The 20,094-nt window shown below is 59.0% G+C and overlaps 2 protein-coding genes across 2 annotated transcripts in view; one reads left to right on the forward strand and one right to left on the reverse strand.

Annotated features, from left to right (window-relative positions):
- The window catches only part of MACROD1 (mono-ADP ribosylhydrolase 1), a 145,513-nt gene that overhangs the window by 90,597 nt on the left and 34,822 nt on the right, over positions 1-20,094 (reverse strand).
- FLRT1 (fibronectin leucine rich transmembrane protein 1) lies at positions 1,641-13,737 on the forward strand. The gene is made up of 2 exons (XM_007099377.3): positions 1,641-1,725; positions 11,478-13,737. Exon 2 carries the CDS (start codon positions 11,527-11,529, stop codon positions 13,549-13,551), a length of 2,025 nt encoding a protein of 674 aa, XP_007099439.2. The 5' UTR covers positions 1,641-1,725; positions 11,478-11,526; the 3' UTR covers positions 13,552-13,737.

The following is a 20,094-nucleotide window of genomic DNA, read 5'->3' on the forward strand; positions in this document are numbered from 1 at the left end:
CATCTGGATCCGATTTCAAACCAGAGCGAACACTCTCAGATGTGTAATAAAAGCCCTTTTCCAAAGAGGGGCTCCTGCAGGGGGAATACGGACACCGGGGCACCGCAGGGCTGCAGGGCGCCACGCTAATGAGAGGCGATCCGGAGGGCTCGGGTTTTGTTTTGGGTTCTGAGGAACAGCCAGCCCTGCCCCCAGGTCTCTGCGGAAAGGGGAGGATGCCCTCAGAGGGCACTAGGGTGTGGAGGCCTGACCCCGGCCTAGGAAGTGGAAGGCCAGGGACTCTGAGACCCAACTTCCCAGCTTCCCCGATGCTCCCGCTTCCCGAGGCGGCGGTGGGGAGGAAAGGCAGTGCTGCTTCTGGAAGCCGAGACCGCGGTGGCCCAGTTGGATCCTTTGAATGACATTTAGCAAGAGGAGCAGGTGCTGGGGGAAGCAGAGCCAGCTCTGGACCGTGCAGGCAGCCCCCGCCATGGCCAGGAGCCCTCCGAACTTCATGTTTCTCTCTCCGGTCCTTCCGCCCTCCAGGAAAAGGAAACCGGGCAGCTTTGAGGAGGGTGCTCTGCGTGGCCCCCTGTTTGTTATCTGGATTGCGGAAGAGAGGGGAGATGGGGGAAGAAGCATCCCAGCCCCCTCCCGGCTCCCTGGAATGTGGTGCTCCGGAAAGCAGGTTCCAGAGGGATGGGAGGACAGGCGGCTGCAGCCCAGGCTGCCTGTCCCTGTGCGGCTCCTAATTTCCCTCGGCTTAATCGCTTGTATTGTTTCTTGGCAGGTGAGGAGGCAGGGAGTGGGTGCGAAGGCCTCCCTTTTGGACAGAGGAGACCAGGGGACGAAGCAGGAATAACGCGCCCCTCCCCCGCTCCGCCTCCCCAGCAAGAAAACCTTCTCTACGAACAGGAGAAGCCAAGCAGGACTGAGCGTCCACCGCCCCCCCACCCCACCCCACCCACCCGAACATCTTTCCAAAGAGAGGCATGTGGGGCCTGACAGCTCAGCGGCGCATGTCAGCAGCTTCAGCCCCGCGGTGAACATCTGAACTCCTCAGCGGGGTAATGGACCCCCTCCTTCCCCCCCGGAGACACAGCCTGAGTGGCAGGAATACCGATCCTTTGGAGAGTGGCTCCCTCTCAGCTCTGTCACGCAAGAACGCTCTCTGCACCGGAGCCCATTCTGCCGAGTGACTTAAAGGGATTAAAAAAAAAAAAAAAAAAAAAAAAGAAAGAAAAACTTGGTGAAGAAAAGGGGGTAAAAGCCACGCCGAAGCTTTGCAGAGGAGGTGGTGGCCAGCAGACAAAAGGGCAAAAGTTGAAAGAGGACAGCGAGAGGCCACCCCCACGGGATGGACGCCAGGCTGTAGGGCATGCCTGGGGAGCAGGGGCCCAGAACACCCTCAGGCTGCACACGGGGGTCCTGGGGCTGCAGGGGGGGGGCCTCTGCAGACCCCTCATGCACGCCCCTCACTCCGGGGGGAGAGGCCAGCGGTGCCTGAAGCCTAGGGGACAGAGGATGCCGCTCCAGACCCGAAGCCACGTCTGAGCACGAGCAGGGTGTCCTCCCTGCTCCCCGGGGCGCCCCCAGCTCCACGAAACACCCCGAGTCTGTGGCCCGTGCCTGGGTGCCAGGGCCGCGGGGCCAGAATGTGACTGTGTTTGGGCCCAGCTCAACCGGAAGCATCCAGAGCGGAGACCCCAGCCAGACCCAGCAGGTTCCGGGGCTGCAGCTGAGGAGGTAAGACACACGCAGATGGGCTCTGGGTGGCCCAGGAAGGCCCTGTGACTCCTCATGCCCAGAGAAGGCATAGCACGCGAGACGGCTGGGGCCTGCTGCTTCCCGGCTGGGTTGCACTGGGGCGTCACAGAGCCCCCCCAAGTCTGCAGCTCCAGCCCACCCGCCCCACACATTCAATTCAGGTAGTTTGCCAGGGGAGGGGTCTTTTGCCACCCAGTGAGTGGCCTGTGTTCTACCCCGGGGTGAGCCGACCCAGGGTATAAGGTCATGGCCCTTCCGGGCGTAAACTGCGGTGGGGGGATGCTCCAGCCTGGGCAGTGGCGGGGGTGGGGAGGTCTTACTTTGAGCCCCTCTGGATTGTGCCCAAAGGGGGCGGCAGTGAGGCCTCGGGGGGGAGGCAGGACCTTTGGTGACCGAGGCTACTGGCCATGGCACCTGCTACCCTCCAGCTGGAGGGAGTCCTTCCATCCAGGTCTGCCCCTGCCCTGGACGGAGGGACCGAGGGTGGGGTTGGCCCAAAGCCACCACCCAAGACCCTGCACCCACTGGCCCTTGGGCATCACTGCTCTCTGGCTTCCAGTCCAGCCCCTCTTTGGGTGAGAGTGGCTTGCTGAGGGCCCAGGGAGAGGCAGCAAGTGTCCCAAGATCGCACAGCAGGCCAGAGGGCCCCTCCTCCTCACTCAGGCTGCGGAACCTCCCGGGCTTGTCAGGTGGGGAGCTGGGTCCTGCCTGGGGGGCAGGGCCTACTCTCCCCAGGCTCCCCCGAGGCCAGGAGGGAGGGCTCGTGCCTCCCCAAACACAAATCCCAGGCAACTTCTAGGAGCGGCGCCCAGGGCAGGGCAGGGAAGCCCCAATTCATTACCAAGATGGAAAATGACACTTCTCTGCACGCTTCCCCAGGAGAGGGGCTGATTTATGACTGCGCCAGGGCCCGGGACATTCGTCAGCGCGGCGCGACGCGCACGCCGTCTGCGGGGGCATTAATAGCCGTGTTATTAGCCACCGGCGTGAAAGATGCCCTGCGGATCGGCTATTTGCTGTTATTTATTATAAAGGCGCGCCAGCCCGGCAGCGGGCCGAAAGGCGTCACGATCGCTGGGAGCCCGAGCTCGGCCCCTGCCCACCTGGCCTCCCTCCCCCCATCCCTACCACGTGTCCCCCACTCCCCGGTCATTTGTCCCTATTCAACTCCCAGCCCCTAGGAGGGGCTGGGGGCAATTCCTGGAACCCACCGCTGCTCCCCCAGGCCTGTGCCCCAAATATTTATGGAGACTCTGCTCAGCGCCGGGCTCTGTTTCTGGTGAGCTGTGCGACTTCCTTCCATCCCAAGGCAGAAAGGCGAAGAGAAACAAACCGGGCTGTGGGGCTGGGCCGATATGGGTTGGCGCCCCATCCCTCCTGTCGTGAGCAATGTGACCTCGGGCACATCCCTTCCGCTCCCTGAATGTGCTCCCCTTTGTGCGCTGGGGGCGCAGTCTCTGCAGGGCTGTGGCCAGCTGGAGGGGAGGGGAGGTCATGAAGGATCCAGCATGCAGGAGGTGCTCCCCCTTGCCAGCTACTGCCACTAATGGGTCCCAGCCCCTAGGGCTAGAAGGGTCCACAGACCTGTCGGTAGGGGAAGCTGCCCCCATGAGCCCCTGCGTTGGCCACTGTGCACCATCACCCTCCTTGTGCCGATCTTCTGGGAAAGGGTTTGAGAGTTCAGAGCCAAGGCTGGAGGAGGAGGGCAGGGGGAGGAGTGACTGAGGCTGCTGGGGGTTATCTCTCTGCCCTGGACCAATCCCTTCCGCTCTCTGGGCCTCGGTTTTTCCTCCTCTGTGAAAGGCAGATAATTTCCAAAGTCCTGCACCTCCCCGATTCCGCGGTCCTGAGGGTAGGGTCCACCCTTGCACATACCTGTTGGGGGGGAGGAGAGAGGCCAACTTAAGAAGGCGAGGCTGGCCTCTGGGGCCTGGAGGTAGATCTGTGGTTGGGCAGCACCAGGTCATAAGAGATGAGCAGGGGGGCAGACAGGGGTCTTCCTCAGGTTTCTCTCTCTGGGGCTGGGGAGGTCCCCCCTGGGCAGGCGAGAGGGCAGGAAAGACACCTGGGAAGGGAAGGGCACTGGATGGCGAGTCCAGGGCCCGGGTTTGTGTCCAGCTCCTCCCCCCGCAGTGGCACGATTCAGACAAGTCAGTCCTTTTTCCTCTCTGGGCTGTCGTGGTGAGGGCACCTGAGTCATTATCACCTCCTAGGGTGGGGCTGAAGGGGGGCCGGCCTCTCCCGCGTCTCTGTCTCTCCCGCTGCCTGCTTCTAGGCTTCAGATTGTGGGGCCTCCCTTTTGGCATCGTCCTGCACTCGTGCGTTCAACAGAGGTCTACGAGCATTCCCGTGCCAGGCTCTGTACTAGGCTGGTGAACAGGACAGAACATGCCCTGGGTTATAGGAATTCCCATTCTAATGGGAAGGGCTGGATAATCAATTCACGATCGATACACAGGACGGTCTGCCCAGGAGCAGGGCCCGCGTGTAAGGGATGCCACACAGCTCCTACGGGGCCCCACCCCCAGCCGGCTCCCAGCCTCTGCTTTAGTATCAATAAATATCACCATACCCAGTCTCTCCCTCCACCCCTGGCTGCTAGGATCCTGCTGGCCGCTTAGAAGCCCAGCCGCGCTGACCCTGCAAACCCAGGGGTCCCCGCCTATTCTCGGGGGCTGGCACCAGCCCTCCACTGCTGCCTTCTCTCTTCCTTTCTTCTGGCCCCCGGCAAAAAAGGCCGTCACGTCCCTCTTCGGCCTCCCGAAACTCCCCTTCCTTTCCTTTTTTCCTTCCCCAAAGGAATTAAGCCTCAGTCCCGGCAGCTTTACTAAAAACGCACACAGACAGACAGAAATATCAGGTGCAGGAATATCTTATTAAATAACGCGGGGAGAGAGAGAGAAACAAAATTACACGTGTCTCCTTTCATCCCCCCACTCCCTCCCGGCCCTGAATAGTTTAATATCGAACACTGTTATCAATATAATTAACCTCCTAAGACACAATTTTAAAGTCTTGTTTTTTAAAGGGATTTGCATTCTCTGAAGTTCAGGACATCCCGCTGCCCGGCACCGCCCAGACGGCCCACGCGGGGAGGTGAACTCGAGGTACATTTTTAGTGGATTTGCATACCTGTCTGCAATTACCGCCAGTGGTAACAGCTGATGCATAATGCATGCGGCATGAAATTAGAAAAATAATTAACTTTAGGGCTTAAAAGAATCCCCTACCCCCGCCCTCCCCTCCCACTACAAGTTCTCAATGGCACCCGTGGATAAGAGCAGGAGCAGAGTTGTGCAGGGCTGGGCTGGGAGGGCCTTGAGGGTCGTGGCAGCCAGCCCCCTGCCGGAAGGAGGTACCTCCAGTGGGCTCAGACTGGCCTGGGCCTCAACTAGGGCTTGGAACAGGCCCGCTCACCCAGAAGTCTCAGGGTCCCCCCTCCACCTCTGGTCCACACTTCACATCTATACCTGCAGGGGGCGCTACCTGCTGCTAAGAACAGCGAAGGGTCCCCTGTTCCGAATGGAATGCTGCATCAGGCCCTCTGCTCAGGGCTGCTCAGGCTTGCAAACAACGCTAGCTTACGCCCAGGGAAGCGGATCACTTATGGTGCCGTCTTACGGAGGAAGGCCTGAGACCTGAGGCCACCCTCAGCAGGTGGGGCAGCTGGACGGAGCCCAGGCGAGCCCCCTGGGCTATCTGCCTTACAGGGGTGGGGGTGGGGGGAGCCTGGAGGTGGGGGGAGCTCTTGCCAGGCCTCGCTGAGCTCCAGGAGGCAGAGGCCAGCCCCCTGCCCCATGGCCCTCCTCTTTCCGTGTTGCCTGTAGGTGAGCTGGAGAGGTGGGGAAGGAAGTGTGGGGCCCCTCGTTAACTTAAACAAAGGTTTGCTGAGGACTCACCACAGGTATGGAGGTGATCCTGCCTTGGCGAAGCTCTCTGCCTGGGTGGGGGGAAGGGGGGGGAGCCTTGGCTCCTTTTGGGGCCAGGGTCCCCCGTCTCTCCCCTTCTGGGCTGAGAAGCTGCTTCCGTCCCTAGTCTGCTCAGCACATCTTGCTGCGGCCTCCGGCCCTGCTGTTCCAGTAAGGACCCGAGGGCCTGGCAAGGTTTAGGGAAAACACAATGAATGCTCATTGCTGAAGAGAAGGACCGGAAAGCGGAGGGGGAGGGGCTCCCTGGCCAAGCTCGGCCAAGACAGCCGGACGGCTGCCCTGAGTGGGTCACAGGAGCTCCTTGGGGCCCCTCCCGGGACAGGATGGAGCAGCCCTTCCTTCTAAAACCACGCGTCCTGTGCTGGGCCCTCCGCGCCACCCTGTCTTGTCATCTTCCGGGGAGAGTGGGGCTCTCGGCAGCATGTTACAGAGGAGGAAGCTGAGGCCCAGAGAGGCGTCGCTGCAGTTCACGCAATTGGGAGCTGGTGAGGCCAGGTTCGAACCCAGCTCTGTTGTTCCCCTCCTTGATGCTGGTTCCCACGCCTCCTTCTTGGGGTCGGCACCACCTGGAATTTTCTGATTCCTAAAGTGGGGGCTGAGACTGTGCCTGGCCCTTCGGGGCACCCGGCCTCGGGACGTCCCCAGACGAGTTGCCTTCCCTGGTGAACGGGAAGGCAGGCCAGGGCCCGGGGGCAGGAGGAGGCCCGCCCTGCCTTCCCTCTCCTGCCCGGGACCTCCAGCTCCTTCTAGAAACATGCTCATACCTAACTGTGCCCCCCAGGACCTGCAGCGGTAGATACCAGCTCCTATCCAGCATGCCCGGGGCCTGGCTAGGCCTTGTGTCCTGCAGCTGCCCCCCCCGCAGGCGCCCTCACGCCAACCCTCCCTCCCAACTGGACCCCCCAGGAGTCCCTGGGCCTCTGGCAACCCAGCTTGATGGGACTTGGGGAAGACACCAAGCCAGGGGTTCCCGACAGGGAGGTGCCTCCATTCGGCTGGCAGAAAAATAACCACCAGTGAAGTGGTTGTGAGAAAAGCCAGCGTGGAGTCAGCCTTGCAGAGGCTTCTGGGGAAAGCTTCCTGGAGGGGGCTCTAAGGTGAAGTCTTGGGGAGGAGTAGAAGCTGGCTCAGCCAGGCTTGAGCGGGGGAGGGGGCGTTGGTGTCCAAAGATCAGGAACAGCACGGAGCAACGGCCCAGAGGGAGCATGAGGGAGGTCAAGGCCTTTAGGAATCGGGGGCTGGGCTGCGTCTCAGAGTTCCAGGGGGACCAAGGCGAGAGCTGAGCGATGAGCCCCACCGATTACTCACATCCCTTCCCGGGGCCTGGACAGCTCCCCATGAGAGAGAGGCTGGAGCAGCCTGGGGTAACCCAGGAGGGTCGTGGTGTTGCTGGGCCAGCTCTGTGTGGCCCAGGCCGTAGCTTGAGGCGTGGGGCTGTGGATGCACAGTTTGAGGTAGAGGGGACCCGGCGTCACAGCGATTGCCAAGGGGTCCCTATCAGGAGGCAGCTTGGGCTACAGGCTCCCAGTCTACCCCGGAGGCACGACAGAGGCAGTGGGGTGAAGAAGGGGTCCCTGGAGAGCAGAGGAAAGAGATAAGCGGAGCCTAGGCAGGCGTGCCTGGGGGCAGTCAGAGAATCGAGGCAGCTTTTATACCTCATGCGTCGGGTATGTACAGGTTTACGAGGGTAACTGTGCGCGTATTTTCTCATTGAGCCCTCAATGGTAAGTTCCCCTTACAGGAGAACTACTATGATCGCGTTTATAGATGAGGAAATTGGAGCTCAGAGAGGCCAAGCAACTTGCGTAAGATCCCATAGTGGCAGAGGCAGGACTCGAACCCAGGTTCCTCTGCCGTGCAAGACGGCAGGAGCTAGTGACTGATGGAGAATGCCAAGAATGATGTTCCAGGTCCCCCCTTGGCTACTGGGAGTCTATATACCTCCAGCCTGAGCCACCTCCCTGCTCCCTTCCCAGGGAAGGATCCCGCTGTCAGTCACGGAGCTGGTAAGTCGTAACTCACATCATGCTGAAGTCTGCGGAATCCGCACAAGTGACCCCGTAAAAGACGGGCAATTTAGCGGGTTTAATTTGATGGCCACATAAACCATCAAACACACAACAAAGGAATAAAAAGGCCACCTGGCACCCAGGCAATTAAAGCCTCCTCCAGCAAGGCATGCCTCTTCTTCCCCACCCCCCAGGCCCTGCCCTGCTTTGCAGCCTTGGGGAAGGGGCGGCGAGGGGAAGCTTGAGCCAAGATGGATGAGGCCCGCAGACAGGGGAAGGGAAAGGCCTTGGGTTCCTGCCTCCCAAATGCTTCTTGGTTATCCATCAGGCATCTCTGAAAGGTGCAATTTAGACTCTATTATGATGCCAGGGCCTCTGGAAGCTGAGGGCTGTGGCCATGAGCTGAGCAGGCACCGGAAACTGATGTCTGTGCCAGGGAATGTGGTGGCTGGCCTTGGCTTTGGCCTTCACAAGTCCGCCCCTTGCTCAGGGCACTGCCCCAAAATGGCCAAGCCCAGGAGCCACCCACATCCCATATGCCAGGACTCGGCAGCTGACAGATCAGAGAAGGTGTGTATCCTCCGGCCAGATGCTGGGGCCGGGGACAGAAGGATTCAGACGTGACCTCTGAGACCAAGGCAAGGTGGCCTTTGAGTAGGCCTGAGCCTTCCTGTCCCCAGCACCTGCTCTAGCCCTGCCTCTTTGCTCCTAAGCATCTTGAGACAGGATACCCAGGCTCCATAACCTTCATGTGTATGTGACAGGCTGGCATTGGTACAAACACGCGTCTGTGACGGGGGATGGGTGAGACCTGGCTGGTCAGTACACCCCCGCCCCCCGCCCCCCGCCCCCCGCCGTGCCTGGGTTTATCCCTGTCCTCTGAAGGCCAGCACGTCCAGGTCTATGCAGCAGCTCTGTTTCGAGCCTGTCCTCTTGTATAGTTTGGGCCGGTGCCCTTCTCAATCCTGGATGTAATGAGAGGTGAGGGAATCTGGTCGGACAAGGGCCAGGCAGTGTGGGATGCCCACGCTCCAGCTGGATTTTACAGGATGACTCTCACTGACACTGAGGGCAGGAGGGCTGGGCAGCACGGTGCAGGGCTCTGGAGGGGGATAAGAGAGGGGAGTGGGCCAGGGCAGCCGAGCCAGGGAAACAAAGACGATCGAGAAATCCCCCAAGTGCAAGCTCGAGTGCAGGAAGCAGAGACCGACTCTAAGTCCCAAGGGGCGGGGCTGGGTGTGGGCTCAGGACCCATAGCCTGGGCTGGGAAACGTGCTTCAAGGAAACAGGCAGGAATAAGCAGGCAAGTGTCCTCAGCCCCTGGGGCCAGCGGGTGCTTGTAGAAGGGGGCTTACGCTGACTTCAGGAGCCCAGAGTGTTGGACAGGGTCTCATCATTCCCCCGCTTTGTCCGGGCTTTCCACGGGGTCCCTCTGGCCCCACGCACAGACCCCATGCACCCTTCCCCCTTGCCCTCACTTGCTTCTAGCCAGCTGCCCTCTGCTGGCCCTTGACCTGCCTCGGGTCCACCTCATGGACGAAACTTCCTGCGGCTAACAGGGCCTGAGGAGGCTTAGTGCGCTAACCATGGACAAAGCCTGAGCTTGCTCCAGAGGGCCTCGGAGCTGCCGAGATGATCTGTCCAAAGGCCCCTATAAATGCAGATGAGGGGCACGAGTGTGTAGGGGTGAGTGGAGGCATTCCTGCCTTGCTCGGCACCTCGGTGATCACAGATGCCAAGCCACACCGGGCCTACACAGCCCTCGGTCCCTGCCCTTGAGCACCTGAAATTTAGTAGGGGACGTTAAAGCACTAATCCCCCAACGGTACAACCTGCGGCCCACAGAGATGGGCACGAGATGAAGCACCACGAACCCAGCGGCCCGGGTTCTGGCCTGGGCGCCCCCTTACCACTTCTCAAGTGGTCTTGGGTGTGCTAACATCTGTGAGCTCGAGTCTTCTCTTCTGGCCAGTGGGACTCAGAAGAGCATTGACCTCAGGTTTGCCGGGAAGGTTAAGTGACTTAAACACTCATAAAGCTCTAGGAGAGGTCTACCCTATACTGGGAGCCACCGTCCCGCCAGAATGGAATCCCAAGCGGCTGGAATGCGGGCTGGCCCACGGTGGGGGCTCCCTAAAGATCTGCTGGATGGCTGGATGGACGAGTGGGTGGATGGGTGGACACATGGATGGAGCAGAGGGAGGCTCTGTCTGCTAGGAAGGCCTAGCGGGGAGGGGACATTTGAGCATGGTCCTGAAGGGTGAAGATGGCTTTGCTAGAAGGATTGGAGCGGTCATCCGGGCATTGACAGGGACGGACAAGGGAGAGGTTTGATGTGGCTGAGAAATGGAGATGTTCAGTCCCCCCGCGCACGAGAGAGGTTCCCCACTGACTCATTCGGCGAGCCGGGTCCTCACTCTGCTCCGCACACCAGGCTGGGCCGGCTTCGGGCTGGGGCCGCAGCTCACGGTCCGAGAGGCAGCTGATCGGGTCCCGCCGTTGAAAAGCCTTCGTGCACCTAGAGGCACGCGGCAGACCTTTGCCGGCTGCACGAAGACACCTTCCCGGCTGAGGGTGAAGGATGATTTCTCCTTAATTGATTTTTTACTATGAACAGTAAAATAATATGAGAAAAATCTATGCGGCAATTTTTCCGTTTGTGAAAACCGAAATTACACCTTGCAGCCGGTTGCTTCAGCATGGACCCCTCCCTCTTTTTATTTGTGTCATTTCTTTAAATGCAAGAAAAGAGATACATACATACACACACATATATATATATATACATATATATACGCACATATATATATACACATATGGAACAGGTATATATATTATATACATATTTATGGAACAGGTATATAGATATTTATGGAATATATATATATATATTTATAGAACAGGTATATATATATTTATGGAATATATATATATATTTATAGAACAGGTATATATATATATACAGACATATATATATGTATATATACATACAAATGAAAGTTGCATGATTTGGGAAGGGTGTGGAATAATTTCCCGCACAACACAGAATGCAGAGCTAGGGAGGGCACCTCTGGCAAAGGAGTTTTCTGTAAATACACAAGAAAGTGATTCCGTTGACACCTCATTGTTCTGTCTATAAAATGCATGAGTGACAAACAGGACATGTTGTTTTAACACCAGACAATGAAGCTCCTTGCTCTCCACTGCTCACCAGTGGCTAATGCTGGCAGCTTCTTTTTTTGCAGGTTCTACTGACATCCCCCCCACCCCCCGCCCCCTCTTTGAGGCTCACAGTCCTCATGGAAACAAGCTTCTCCTTCAGACCCTGGGTACGAGCCAGATAGGGATGCGAGGTTCCGTTCCAGTGAGAGATAGCGGCTCTGAATCCATAAAACACGCCTTAAATCCATCCCATCGACATTGACCAGCCACTTTTACCATTAGCCATAAAGACTGGCTTAGTGTGAAGTCTTGAAAGAAGAATCAGAAACTGCGGCGTGGCTCTCACTAAATTAACCTCACCCGCGGCTCGAGATCGCCGTCCGGGAGGCCCGAGACCGTGGCCGCCCGATTCACAGACATCTTTGCTCCTGATGAGATTTGACGTGGGCCAGACGTCGTTAAGGGTCTGACCTCAGCCCGAGGGATCACCTGTGACGTAACCTCGGCACACAAAGGGCCGCGGGGCGTGCACCTCCAGGCTTGACCTGTGCCCCGCGGTGACCCCCTGGCGGCCGGCGGGCGGGCGCCGTCGTGACTGGCTCTCACCGCACGTGTCTTGTGCCCATTGCAGGTGTTGAGGCTCCAGATCGGGCGGGGCCCGGCTCCCCCGGCCGTCCACCATGGTGGTGGCACACCCCACCGCCACCGCCGCCGCCACCCCTGCCGCCACCGTCACAGCCACCGTCGTGATGACCACGGCCACCATGGACCTGCGGGACTGGCTCTTCCTCTGCTACGGGCTCATCGCCTTCCTGACGGAGGTCATCGACAGCACCACCTGCCCCTCGGTGTGCCGCTGCGACCACGGCTTCATCTACTGCAACGACCGGGGGCTCACCTCCATCCCCGCCGACATCCCCGACGACGCCACCACCCTCTACCTGCAGAACAACCAGATCAACAACGCCGGCATCCCCCAGGACCTCAGGACCAAGGTCAACGTGCAGGTCATCTACCTGTACGAGAACGACCTGGACGAGTTCCCCGTCAACCTGCCCCGCTCCCTGCGGGAGCTCCACCTGCAGGACAACAACGTGCGCGCCATCGCCAGGGACTCGCTGGCCCGCATCCCGCTGCTGGAGAAGCTGCACCTGGACGACAACTCCGTGTCCACCGTCAGCATCGAAGAGGACGCCTTTGCCGACAGCAAGCGGCTCAAGCTGCTGTTCCTGAGCCGGAACCACCTGAGCAGCATCCCCTCGGGGCTGCCCCGCACGCTGGAGGAGTTGCGGCTGGACGACAACCGCATCTCCACCATCCCGCTGCACGCCTTCAAGGGCCTCAACAGCCTGCGGCGCCTGGTGCTCGATGGCAACCTGCTGGCCAACCAGCGTATCGCCGACGACACCTTCAGCCGCCTGCAGAACCTCACCGAGCTCTCGCTGGTGCGCAACTCCCTGGCCGCGCCCCCGCTCAACCTGCCCAGCGCCCACCTGCAGAAGCTCTACCTGCAGGACAACGCCATCAGCCACATCCCCTACAACACGCTGGCCAAGATGCGCGAACTGCAGCGCCTGGACCTGTCCAACAACAACCTCACCACGCTGCCCCGGGGCCTGTTCGACGACCTGGAGAGCCTGGCCCAGCTGCTGCTCCGGAACAACCCCTGGTTCTGCGGCTGCAACCTCATGTGGCTGCGGGACTGGGTGAAGGCGCGGGCGGCCGTGGTCAACGTGCGCGGCCTCATGTGCCAGGGCCCCGAGAAGGTCCGGGGCATGGCCATCAAGGACATCACCAGCGAGATGGACGAGTGCTTCGAGACGGGGGCGCAGGGCGGCGCGGCCAACGCCGCGGCCAAGACCACGGCCAGCAACCACGCCTCTGCCACCACCCCCCAGGGCTCGCTCTTCACGCTCAAGGCCAAGCGGCCAGGGCTGCGCCTCCCCGACTCCAGCCTCGACTACCCCGTGGCCACGGGCGATGGCGCCAAGACCCTGGTCATCCACGTGAAGCCCCTGACGGCGGACTCCATCCGAATCACGTGGAAGGCCACGCTCCCCGCCTCCTCTTTCCGGCTCAGCTGGCTGCGCCTGGGCCACAGCCCGGCCGTGGGCTCCATCACGGAGACGCTGGTGCAGGGGGACAAGACAGAGTACCTGCTCACGGCTTTGGAGCCCAAGTCCACCTATATCATCTGCATGGTCACCATGGAGACCGGCAACACCTACGTGGCTGACGAGACGCCCGTGTGCGCCAAGGCGGAGACGGCCGACAGCTACGGCCCCACCACCACGCTTAACCAGGAGCAGAACGCAGACCCCATGGCGGGCCTGCCCCTGGCGGGCATCATCGGGGGGGCCGTGGCCCTCGTCTTCCTCTTCCTGGTCCTGGGGGCCATCTGCTGGTACGTGCACCGGGCCAGAGAGCTGCTGACCCGAGATCGGGCCTACAATCGGGGCAGCCGGAAAAAGGATGACTATATGGAGTCAGGGACCAAGAAGGACAACTCGATCCTGGAAATCCGAGGCCCCGGACTGCAGATGTTGCCCATCAACCCTTACCGCGCCAAAGAGGAGTACGTGGTCCACACCATCTTCCCCTCCAACGGCAGCAGCCTCTGCAAGGGCACGCACACCATCGGCTACGGCACCACGCGGGGCTACCGGGACGGTGGCATCCCCGACATAGACTACACCTACACATGATGCCAGCCACCCGGGCCGCCTCCGCCCCAGCTCCCGCCTCCTCCCGGCCTGGCGACGACGTGGCTTTGCCCCAGCCTGCTGCCATCCCATAGAGCAAGGAAGAGAAATTCCACGACGACTTGCCCCGCAGAAAGCAAAGTTTGGGAAGGGTTGACGATTTTATAGAACGCGACAGTGAAAGAAAAAAAAAAATTTTTTTTTTTTTTCTAAAGAATAGAAGGTAGGAGGGGGATTTGACGTTGGTGAAGACATAATTTATACCAAATTATGCCAGCTGGGGAGGGAAAGACTAAAAATAATATGGCAGGCAGGGTTGGGCCAGGGTTTTTTTATTTTTCTTTTTTCTTTTTTCCTGAACTGGAAAGATACTACCTGTACAGCGTCTGTGTATGCCTCACGCTCTGTTCAGGGCCGTCACGAAAGAGCCGTCAGAGAGAACAGCCAACACGCGAGGCCCCCATGCGGCTCCCGCTGCCGGCTGCTCGTTGGTGACAACGTGATGGAAGGTTTTCAGGCTCCTCACAAAGGAGAGGGGTTAGAAGAGATCCTTCGCTATGGAGATATTGTCCGGAAACCCCTTCCCTGGTTCTTTCCGAACCGTCTGCCTTGCAGGTTTGCAAGAAAGAGCACGTCTTTCGCTGCATTCTTTGAACGATGGTGTGGTCAATTAAAAAGCAAACTTTCTTTTTCTTATGCCGCAACCCCCTTCAGTTCCGTGCACCATACTCCGTGGAAGCCCCATGGGAGCGGTGGGTTTCCCAGCCACTTGGGGGTGCACCTATCTACCTGGCTATCTCTATGTCGTGTCTCTAAATACAGATGGGTAGATAGAGCCACCTATACGGTCCTTAACTACTTCTTGGGTCAGTTCGTACGATTTTCCTGAGACAATAGAGTCACGAAAATGTTGTTTTCTCCTAGAAATCATTGAGTAAGTAGACAGAGTGTCTTGGGGGGGGGGGCAGACAATGCTGTTCCTAAAGGCGGAGGTGTATCTGTCCTGGTCGGGTGGCTCAGGAGACCCTAGGGAAGGGGTGGTCTCGGTGCAACCCTATCTCAGGTTGGCCAGAGCTGGGCCGCACTCCTGATACAGAGAAACGCTTTCTCTGACTGCCAGTGTCCTTGTCTCTCTCTCTCTCTCTCTCTCTCTGTCTCTCTCTCTCTCCCCGCCGCCCCCCCAACACACAGATACAGTCACCTCAACAGCGACTTTCTGTGTTTCCTCTGTGCTGTGTGCTTCCTCCCGGGACAGGTAATTGGTGCAGGGACTTTTTCTTTTTCTTTTCTTTTTTTTTTATCAGCTGATTAGACCTAATGGTTTCCATGGCTGCTCACACAAAGCCCAGAAAAAGACATGAAAATTCTCAGAAGAGCCCTGGGAGACAGCAACCCCCCCTACCCCACCCCCGCCGAACGCAGAACGCTCAGCCGCACCCACCCCTGGCACCCTGCTCCGGAGAGGGGAAGACCAGAGCTCCAGAAAGGCCAGCAACGGAAGGGTACGGATCTGGGGCCCTCGGAAGAATTCAGGTTTTATTTCCTCCCTCTGGAACCCGTGTCGCCACCATTTATCAACTGGCATTGCGATTTGGTGAGCCGTGAGATTAAAACAATAATGAAATAATGGCAGCAGATCTGGAAAGAAGGGCGGGGTGGTGCCCGGCCTTCTGCCGCCTCCCGCGCCCCGGCACCCAGGGAGCTTGGGTCACCACCTGTCAACGACGGGCCGCTTGTGCTCTGCCGCGGAGGAGCGATGTCAAAGGAGAGGCACTGGTCCGAGGGCAGGGAGGATGAGAAGGTGTCCAGCTCCTGGCGGTGGCGTTTTCAAAAGGCCTCGACTGCTTTGACAAAAAGCCAAAGGCGGGGACAGGAAGCTGAACACAGGGCCGCCAGGATGGGCCCGGGGGCCGGCCACTCGCCGCTCGTGACAACATGTGACTGGCCCCTTCAGTGAAGAGGCAGGGGTTGAAAGAAGTAGCCACAACAGCCGCCTGAGCGGGGTGGAGGAGAGCGGGTCTCGCCTGACGGGGAATGCCAGCTCCCCAGCCCCAGGGAGAGGCGGAGGGCATGGACAGCTTGCTCTAAACTAAGCCTCCCACCCCCCACCCCACCCCCAGCCCGCCCTTCCCCACTTGAATCATTTTCTCATACAATGAGATCAGGAGAGAGATTTTTCCAAGCCTTAATTTCATGTCTCTGTGAAGGTCGCCCTCCCTTTGACCTGCAGCGCCCCCCGACTCAGGCCCTTTCCGGCAGCCTGGGGAGGAGCAGAGGGTAGGTGAGGATGTGGGGCATTGGCTCAGGAAGCAGGGGCGGGGGAGGGACCGAAGCCCGAGGTCCCTGCTGTTTCAGAAATGAGGTCCCCTCCCTCAAGGCACCACCCATGCCTTCTCCCGGTGTCCCAGTCCTCGGCCTCCCCACGGCCCCCCTCCAGGTCCCTACTGCGGCCATGCTTGGTCCCCCAATCTTACTCCGGGTCCTCCTTTCTCCTTGTACCACACCAGGGAGAGGTCAAATCATCCATCCTCGTAGAGGGCAGGGAGGCATGTGGGGAACGGCAGGTGGCCCTGTAGAGCAAGGGCCGGAAAGGCCTGCGGAACTCCAAGGCCAGGCCTGGGCGGTAAACTTCCCTCCCCCACAGCACAAAGCAGGCCAGAGCCACCTGAGCCTGAGGACGCTCGGGTCTCCTGCTCCGGGGGCTCAGGTGGGGGCTTCCCATGGGCTCGCTGCAGGCGTCCCCCTGAGGATAGCGGACACTCGCCGGCCAGGCCCTGGGGCCCACTCTCACGTATGCCACCTCAGCATCAGACATCCTTCCAGAGTCCTTTCTGAGCGAAGCTCCCAAAATTCTGCCTTCTCCCGGCCCCTCGAGCCAAGGAGGGGGCCTGAAGCCACATCCACTCTGAAACCGTGTCCCCTCCTGGTCCAGCTCGTCTGAGTGTCCTCATAACACAACGAGAGATGCTGCAGGGGTGCCCGCCGCCCCCCCCCCCCAGCAGCGCATGAGGATGCAGGAGCCAGGGCAGATTCTGTCTAGAATCTCCCCTCTGTGGGCGGCCGCCCTGACCCCTGCAGCCCCGAACTAGCCAGAACACCCTTGGCCTCAGCGTTGATGAGTGTATTTTGTGGCATTTATAGCAGGTTTTAAGTTTAAAAAAAAAAAAAAGAGCCCACGACACTTCTCTGGTTAAGTGGTTTACCCTTCGTGGTAATTAGACGTAGTGATTAGAATCTCTTTTCTATTACATGGCAATTTTCCTTTAAATTTCCCCTAAAAAAGAAGAAGAAGAAGAAGAAGAAGAAGAAGAAGAAGAAGAAGAAGAAGAAGAGGAAGAAGAGGAAGAAGAAGAAGAAGAAGAAGAAGAAGAAGAAGAAGAAGAAGAAGAAGAAGAAAAGAAAAGAAAAGAAAAAGGGAAAGAAAAGGCAAGGAAGGAGGGAAGGCAGGGCCAGGCGAGTAATTTGCATTTTGCGAATGAGGCCTCTTGTAAGCTCAGCTCAGGCGTGGGGCCCAACGTATGGAATGCTTAAGAGATTACTAAGAATAAAATCTATTAATTAGTCATACTCAATTCCGCAGACATGATGTGCATCAAAAGCTTCTTTTCTTCCCTTTTCTCCTTCCCTTTTCCTGCGGCCTCCCCGAGGAAACCTCCATCTTCTCTAAATTGGCTCCGGCTTCCTGGGCTGGCTTCCTGGGCTGGCTTCCTGGGCTGCCTCCACGGTAACATGGCGGCCGTGTGGCTGACTAGAGGGCCTCCCCCATCCAGGGCTGGGATGCCAGGTTTGGGGGCAGGAGCTGGGGCATTGGTCCCTTCTGGCTATGAGTGACAAACTGGCAGGAGAGGTGACAACAGCTGGCAGGATGCAGTGGCTGGGGGAGGCGGCGGGGGTGGGGGGGCGGGGGGGGCGGGGCAGGCTTCCCCACCCAGAGCCCAGAGCCCATGCCTGCCTTGTGCCTCTCCTCCCTCCCTCTTCATCCTTCCTCTTAGGGATCTAGGGAGATCCACCAGGAGCAGAAAGTGAGTCAGGAAGGGTTTCCAGAGAGGTGGAGGGAAAGCGTGCTTTGTAAATCCACGGCCTCGGTTTCCCCTTCTGCAAAGTAGAGGGTGGGCTGAGGCAGGAGTCTGGCTACACCCAAAAAAGCTGGGTGTTCCACAGGCCAAGTAAGGGCTCCTCCCTTCCACTGATTCTGGAAGGTTCTAGTTGGTCCAGTGCAGGTGACGGAGGCCCAGAGCAGGAGGGATGAGTCAGGTGAGGATCCCTGCGGCATCTGAGAAGGGCTGGGCAGCCTGCCCAGGATGCACCTGAGCCTCCCTCCTTCACCTGCTTGGAGCCCAGGAAGGAAGAGAGGACCCCCCCCCCCCACCACTACCAATGGCAGCTCAAGTCCCAAAGCCAACCCACTCCACTCTAGAAATCTGCTTCCTGTGGAACACGCCAGGGAGAAGGACGGGGCTTCTGAGCCTCACGCTTATGAAAAATACAACAAGGAAAATTGGATGCGGCAGACAGGGAGCAACGGAGCTGGGAAGGCAACCAGGAGAGAGCTGGGGCGTTTGCTGGAAGGAGGGGCCTCAGGGTGCACAGCGGCCTGTGTCCCCAAGGACCAGACCTTGCTCTCGGGGCCAGGAACACAGCCAGGCTCAGCTGTGGCCATCCCAGGCGTCCATGTCCCCTCCCTGCACTCAGATCAGTGCAGGTGATGGGCGGAGGCCCCGAGCTGGATTGGAGCCAGAGTGAGTGCTAACAAGCAATTCACAGCCCTGCACAGGCCTTCCAGAATGCAGACAGAGGAGGCATCTTTTTTCTTAAGGAGGGATAAAAAGGCTCAAAAATGCAAATCATTACCGTTTACAACCAAGCGAGTCTGCTAAATTGATTAGAAGAGATTAAACTCCTTGGAGGTGAAGGGAACGGGGGATTTTTTCGCATTTTATGAACCTGCCCCCCCGTGGCACTGTGCAAAGCGGGGATTTTCCGGCCCGGCTCGGGGGCTGCCCCTACACAGCCCCAGGAGGAGCTGGGGGTCCACGGCGGCCGACACCACGCAGGCCGGAGTGCTCAGAAAAGGCGCTGCGTTGGACAGAGCCTGGGCTCAAGCACGGCCCTCAGGGAAGGCAGTTCTGCCTTCCTCCAGTGCCTCGTGCAGGGGGCCTCTGGGCCTGGGGGGGTTACGTCTGACCCACACAGGTCACTCAGAAGCAGTCCCAGCTCCCAGCAGAGGCTCTGCCCCTGCCCTCCAGGTTCTGTCCGCCTTCGGGGCGAAAAGCGAGGTGAAGAGGTTAGGCTAGTTACTTAGAGGCTAAGACTCTAGGGCCATGAGCTTTTCTGCCTCCTTTCTGTCCCAGGGCAGGCCTGTGACTCATTCGGTGCTGCGGTGAAAGCAGAGTGGGGCCAGTCATAAAGGGAACGCTGAAGGTCAGGGAAGAGAAACTCTGGGCCAGCAGAGGAGTTCGATAGTGAGCCCTCTGTCCCTGGGAGCATTCAAGCACTTGATGGGGATGTGGCAGATTATTATCCTGCCTCGGCCAAAAGCCTGGTTCTTTGACTAGAAGGTCCTGGTTTCCCCCCTTACTTTATCATACCCCAGGACCCCGTAAGGAAGATATCAAGAGATGTTGACTGGGTTGCTCAAAACGACCAGTGTCCCCTGAAAAACCCCAGGTCAGGGCCATCCCACCGTCAGGCGGCCCAGCCCCATCAAAGAACTGCTGGGGCCACCGGAGATGCTGCCAGGGTCCCATCCTCAGTATCCAAGAGGCACCGGGAGAGGAAGTGCATACCCCAGCACTCCTTCTCAGAGTCTGGATCTGGAGGTTGGAGGGTGACCCGCCCCCTGCGGCGGGTCCCAGGCTGCCCCCCCCACCCCCCGCAACCTGCTCTCCGTGCCAGGGCCCCTGCGCCGCTGAGCTCCCTCCGCTGTCCCACCACGGGCTCTCTTTCCCACTCAAAGCACTCGGCACTGCCGGCTCAATCCATCCATCCCGGCCAGGTTGACGGCTGCCTGGGCATTTTTCACTCTGTGTTTTTAAGCATTTACCATTTCTTTTGAAATGGTCCAAGTAGTTGCCTGAAATATCCACCCCTGCTTCTTTAGAAACACTCACAAAAAGATTCCCTTGGCTCTTGAGTACCCCCCCTCCCCACCCCTTACTCCCCCCACCTCTGCATTTTTAATATATTCTTTCTCTCTGTTTTTGGAAATTCTGTTGTTGCTGGGGTCAGACCCGCATTCTCACTGTAAGCGGGATAGTAGGTGTGCCTAAGGCCCCCGATGCCGCAGGGGCAAAGCCAGGCTTTTCTCCATGTCGCCCCTGAAGACGGCAGACCTTCAGTCTGGGGGCAGCTCCTGCCCTGCTCCCCGCTGGAGAGCCCGGCAGGCCCTGGGCTTTTTGAGACCACTGTCACTGCCCCCTCGCACTGTTACTAAAGTGCCCGGCTTATGCTGGGAGGGCAGTCTGGGCATGCTTGAGGGCACCTGGTTCCCTGTGTGGGGGCTGACCAGGTCCCCACGTCCTAGCAAAGCTAGCCCCTAAGGCACTT

Source organism: Panthera tigris, chromosome D1, assembly GCF_018350195.1.
Source record: "Panthera tigris isolate Pti1 chromosome D1, P.tigris_Pti1_mat1.1, whole genome shotgun sequence".
Classification (NCBI taxonomy): Eukaryota; Metazoa; Chordata; class Mammalia; order Carnivora; family Felidae; genus Panthera; species Panthera tigris.

Bases quoted from the DNA above. Each gene is read 5' to 3' on its own strand.
- FLRT1 (XM_007099377.3), top strand. From the start codon at position 11,527: ATGGTGGTGGCACACCCCACCGCCACCGCCGCCGCCACCCCTGCCGCC.